Source organism: Canis lupus, chromosome 21, assembly GCF_011100685.1.
Source record: "Canis lupus familiaris isolate Mischka breed German Shepherd chromosome 21, alternate assembly UU_Cfam_GSD_1.0, whole genome shotgun sequence".
Lineage (NCBI taxonomy): Eukaryota > Metazoa > Chordata > Mammalia > Carnivora > Canidae > Canis > Canis lupus.
The window spans coordinates 27,880,040-27,886,039 of NC_049242.1; the positions used below are offsets into that span (position 1 = coordinate 27,880,040).

The following is a 6,000-nucleotide window of genomic DNA, read 5'->3' on the forward strand; positions in this document are numbered from 1 at the left end:
TCACTGTGTAATGGAAAAAGATATTTGCAAATGGTATATCTGAGAAGGGGTTAATATCCAAAATATATAAAGAACTTATACAACTCAGCAGCAAAAAAACAAATAATCCAATTGAAAATGGCCTGAGGATCTGAATAGACATTTTCCCAAAGAAGACATACAAATGGCTCATAGACTCTCAATATCACTAATCATCAGGGAAATGCAAACAAAATCACAATGAGATACCATCTTATACTTTTCAGAACAGCTCAAATCAAAAAGACAGGAAATAACAAGTGTCAGCAAGTATGTGCGGAAAAAAGAACCTTCATGCCCTACTGGTGGGAACACAAGTTGATGGAGCCACTGTGAAAAATAGTACAGAGGTTCCTCAAAAAAATAGTATTACTATATGATCCAATAATTCCACACTGGATATTTACCCAAAGAAAGTAAAAACACTAATTTGAAAAGATATACGTACTCTATGTTTATTGCAGCATTATTTATAATAGCCAAGATAGGGAAGCAACCCAAGTGTCCTGCAATAGATGAATGGATAAAAAGATGTGGTGAGTGGGTGTATATATATATTACATATGGAATATTACTCAGACAAGAAAAAAATTAGATCTTTGCCATATACAATGACATGGATGGAGCTAGAGAATATAATGCTTAGTGAAAGAAATAAGACTGAGAAAGGCAAATACCATATTATCTCACTCAGATGTGGAATTTAAGAAACAAAATAACAAAAAGAGAACAAGACAAAAAGACTTAAATACAGCAAACAAACTGGTGGTTGCCAAAGGGAAGATGAGAGGGATAAATGGGTGAAATAGAAGGAGGGGTGAAATTGCTGTGATGAGCACTAAGTAATGTATAGAATTGTTGAATCACTGTATTGTACACATGAAGCTAATATAACACTGCATGTTTATTATACTTTAATTTAAAGAGCTCCCTTAAAATATATATTTAACATTCTCTTAACTGATATGCCAGGCTCAATACTAGGTTTTATATATACAGATATAAGTAAGAGAGGGTTTCTTTAACATTAAAGGGCTGCCTATACATTAGACTAACACAACAGGTAAATATAATTTCACATAATTTTGTAAAATGATAATTCCAAAGAAAATAGGTATATAAAGGAGAGATTATCCTATCAGTATTTCTTCCTCACGCTCTGAATTTTCAGGAAATTTTATTTCTTCTCTTTTTCTGACTACCTCAATCAACATCTGAGGCTTTTTGTATTGCTTTCCTCTTAGTTTTTAAAACGTTATTGTCAGCCACTCTAGAATATACCTATGAGAGATGGAAGATCAATTTTTACAAATATATTTATTATTATTAGAATAATTTAGATTTTCCTTAACAGCCAGGAGAAAAACCAATCCCTTCACAATAATTTTTGTAACCACTACTTGTATTGATTTTACCATATGCAAAATGTAAGCAAACTGTCAGCACAACTTTTATGTATGTATAAACATAAGAATAGCTCATTGTTCACATCTTACAGCCTTGTATACACATTTATTAAGTTAAATAAAGATGATATTTGAGATTTAACCAAAGACTTATCTGACAAAAAGATTTTGTTGTCACATCTGTAACTTTTTGTTGCCCAAAAATGATTATCTCTTAGTTCTCTAGCAACCCGTCGTTTTTTATTAAATAAGTTTGATATCAACAGTGTGTAAATAAATTTAAGGTGTACAACTTTTACTTCACTAACAGTTATATATTGTAATATAAATGCCATTGTAGTGATATTTATCACCCTAGCCCTAGCCTCCTGTCTTAACACTCCATGTTCTTGACAGGAAGGACACATTCTGAAGCCATGGGACATGCTCAAAAATGTGTTAAAATGAAGAGGCTCAACTGAAACCACTTTATATATAGTGAAACCACTATATAATACCTACTTTCTAGTATTTTCCTGCCTTCCCCTTTCTCACTGTATTTCTGGATTAAAACATTTCTCAGACTACCCAAGGCTTTTGCACTTAAGCACTTATTAATTTATTTAAAGATTTATTTATTTGAGAGAAAGAGAGAGCACAAGCGGGAGGGGCAGAGGGGGAGAGAATATCAAGCAGACTCTGCCCTGAGCATGGACCCCAATGTGGAGCTCAATCTCACAACTCTGACATCAGTTGGGACACCTGGGTGGCTCAGTGGTTGAGCATCTGCCTTTGGCTCAGGGCATGATCCCAGGGATCCAGGATGGAGTTCCACATCGGGCTCCCTGCATGGAACCTGCTTCTCCCTCTGCCTATATCTCTGTCTCTCTCTGTGTATCATGAGTAAATAAATAAAATCTTAAAAAAATAAAAAACAATTCTGACATTAGGGCCTAAGCTGAAACCAAGAGTTGGATGCTTAACTAACTGCACCACCCGGGCACCCCTGCACTTAAGCATTTAAATGAGATCTTTCCATTGATATGGGCACTCTCCTCTATTTGGTTGGGTATTTTTGGCTTAAGTAAAGGCCAACATTTATCCATTTCAACAAATTCTGTCACTTTTACTTTGCCTTTAACATAACAGAATTATAAATCACCAAGTACTGGATGAGAGAATATTTGCTTTATCTGCTTTCCACTATAATAGTGGGAGTACCAGAAAGACTCCCTTGAGATTTACAACATTTTACTAGTTCCAAATAAATTGGTCATTATGAGATATAGACTGTTCCTCATAGTCCAGTGTAATTTATATTTTCTCCATGTGGTATCCTCCTTAGTACTTAGGTTGATTGATGTTTTGTCTTTGTTTGTTTGTTTGTTTTTGAGAGAGAGAGATGGAGAGTACAAGCAGTGGTGGGAAGGATAGAGGGAGAAGGAGAAAATCTTAAGCAGGCTCCAAGCCCAGTGCAGCTTGACATGGGGCATGATTTCTTGACCCTGAGATCATGACCTGAGCTGAAATCAAGAGTGGAACACTTAGAGCACCTGGGTGGCTCAGTCAGTTGGATGTCTGCCTTTGGCTCAGGCCATGATCTCATGGTCCTGGGATCTAGTCCCGTATTGAGTTCCCTGCTCAGCAGGGAGCATGCTTCTCCCTCTCCCCACTGCTTGTGCTCTCTCTCTCTCTCTCTCTCTCAAATAAATAAATAAAATCTTGAAAAAATATCGGGTTACCTAGGTGGCCCAGTTGGTAAGTCTTTTTAAGACACTAGTTGGTCACTAACATTCATGAATGAGGTAAATAATACGTTACTAACATTCTATGTACCATCTTAGTTTGCTTGTAACCCACTTTGGATATCAATATATTAAAACCTCTGAGGATCATCATTCAAAGATGATGAATTTAAACATTTCCTCCTAGCATGTGGTTTTCAGTAGTCTCTAGAGCTCTTTTGGAAATTTAAATACAACCACGAAGGAGAAACAGTTTTGTGTGTGTGAATGTTACGTGTGTTTTTGGTTAGGATATTTAATCCACAAGCAACCATTAAGTGTCATTAACACATATGGGACAAACTCAAATTGGTTAGTAAGCAACTAAGAAATCATGATCCTGGTTTACATCACAGCTATGTGAAAAAGGGACAGAAATAAACTCATATAGAGGGTAGTGAGTATGTATGTTTACATATATGCATTCATATGTATATGTGTGTATTATCTTTATTCATTCATTAATTCACTAATTTCCTCACTGTATGTGTGTATATGTATGCATATATATGTAAATAAGTAGATATATAAACATATACAATAAAACAAGGTCTTGAATAGAATAAGTGAAATGCCTTATGAAACAAATATTTTGAGTAATAAAATTGATCCAGCTTTCAGTAACTAAATTCTAGTTATAAACATTTTAGGATAAAAAAAGTTTTAGGATAGAGGTTTTCAGTTATTCTTGCAGCAAGACTATTGATGAGATTTTTGATAATGGGATAAACAGATAAGATACCCACTTTTGTTTTGGTTTTTGTTTTTTTGCAGTAACATAAACATCATCATAACTGACTGGTACCTTCCAATATGGATCAGCACACATCTGCAATGACACATTCATATGAAATCCAAAGCAAGATGTCTCTTTCCAATCAAACTCAGCTCCACCCTTCCTCCTTCTTGCTGGTGGGAATCCCAGGACTAGAAACAGTCCACATCTGGATTGGCTTTCCCTTTTGTGCCATGTATCTGATTGCACTCATAGGAAACTTCACCATCTTGTTCATCATCCAGACTGAGCACAGCCTCCACCAGCCCATGTTTTACTTTCTAGCAATACTGGCTACCATTGACCTGGGACTGTCCACAACCACTATCCCTAAGATGCTGGGCATATTCTGGTTTGGCCTCAGGGAGATCACTTTTGATGACTGCCTTACTCAGATGTTTTTCATTCACATTTTTACTGGCATGGAATCAGGAGTCCTTCTTGCCATGGCTTATGACCGTTATGTAGCTATCTGTAACCCTCTTCGTTATAACACAATCCTTACTAACAAAGTAGTATCTCTTATTGGTTTTGGGGTGGTTGCGAGATCTTTTTTCATTGTACTCCCCTTTGTATTCCTCATCTTGAGACTGCCCTTTTGTGAACATCATGTCATCTCCCACACATACTGTGAGCATATGGGTCTTGCGCGTCTGGCCTGTGCAAGTATCAGAATCAATATTATATATGGTCTGGGGACCATAGCAATCCTGGGGCTTGACATCATGGCCATTTCTCTGTCCTATGTCCAAATTCTCTGTGCCGTTTTCCATTTCCCCTCCCATGAGGCCAGGCTCAAGTCTCTCAGCACTTGTGGCTCCCATGTCTGTGTAATTTTGGCTTTTTACACCCCAGCCCTCTTCTCTTTTTTGACACATCGTTTTGGCCAAAATGTTCCCCACTACATCCATATCCTTCTGGCCAATCTGTATGTAGTGATTCCACCAATGCTCAACCCTGTCATCTATGGAGTCAGAACCAAGCAGATTCATGAAAGGGTGCTCAGAATATTTAGCCAGAAGTAAATAATGGCTGAACATCTCCAGTTTTTAACCAGGGAATTAAATGTTAACATCTATGCATCTGAGGAATGAGAAGAGGCCTTAGAAAGGGAAAATGAGGTAAGGCCATCATCACTTACTTGGAAGGGTGCCATTTTTTGTGCATCAGCCATTCAGGCAGTGAGAACAGAAGCTATGAACTCTAAATATCAAGGTGCATGAGCAACTGTTCCATATTATTTTTATGAAGATGAACATAAATATGTTCATGGTTCCCAGAGATCTGAGGGGTGAGTTACAGAAGACATTTTTCCAAAAAAAAAAAAAAAAAGACATTTTTCCATTTCCACTATGAGTGGAATTCCCTCTTCCTTCTCCGTCTCTCTCTCCTTTTCCTTTTTCTTCTCTTCCTCTTCTTCCTCCTCCTTTTTTTCTGTTATTCATTTTCTTTCTTTTCCTCTCTCCTCCAATTCTCTGTTGGATTGCTTTGCTGTGTCCTACTATAGCTTTTGCCCCCAGACCCCTGTTTTCTCACTTTAGTACTTCATTTCATTTACTCTCAAAGTATAAACACCTTTTTACTTAATGGTTTTATTGATTGAATTAGTGGATTACTTTAGTTAATGAAGGAAAGGAGTTAAGTCCCCAATGTGATGAGCATGCCATAGAACCAGTGTGTAGCAGGTCAGAGGCCAGCACATGAAAAAAAAAAAATTGGTCAAAGGACAACATCAGAAGAAATTAGAAACAGAGAAGTATAAGTAATGGCAGGAGGCCAGGGCACTGAACAGAAGTAAAATGAATTTTTAGAGATACTAGAAATTCAATATCTTTAAACCAGATACATAACGATCTCACTAAAAGTATTCTGTAGATGGTTTGTGGAAGCACTGTTCATTCAGAAGCCAATGAGGGATATGCTTTGGTCATATCAAACATCTCTCTCTCTCCTTCTTTTCAGAACAATTTCTTGTTTATTATATTATTTGTACACTTTGGCTATAAAAGTAATTTGCCTACAAAAGTAGCTTGTGTGT

General features: G+C 36.8%; 1 protein-coding gene across 1 annotated transcript; it reads left to right on the forward strand.

The window, feature by feature from the left end:
• The first annotated feature begins 4,045 nt into the window (after window positions 1-4,045).
• Window positions 4,046-4,987, forward strand: LOC491652 (olfactory receptor 52E2). Its single transcript, XM_038568157.1, has one exon. It carries the CDS (start codon window positions 4,052-4,054, stop codon window positions 4,985-4,987), a length of 936 nt encoding a protein of 311 aa, XP_038424085.1. The 5' UTR covers window positions 4,046-4,051.
• The last annotated feature ends 1,013 nt before the right edge of the window (window positions 4,988-6,000 follow it).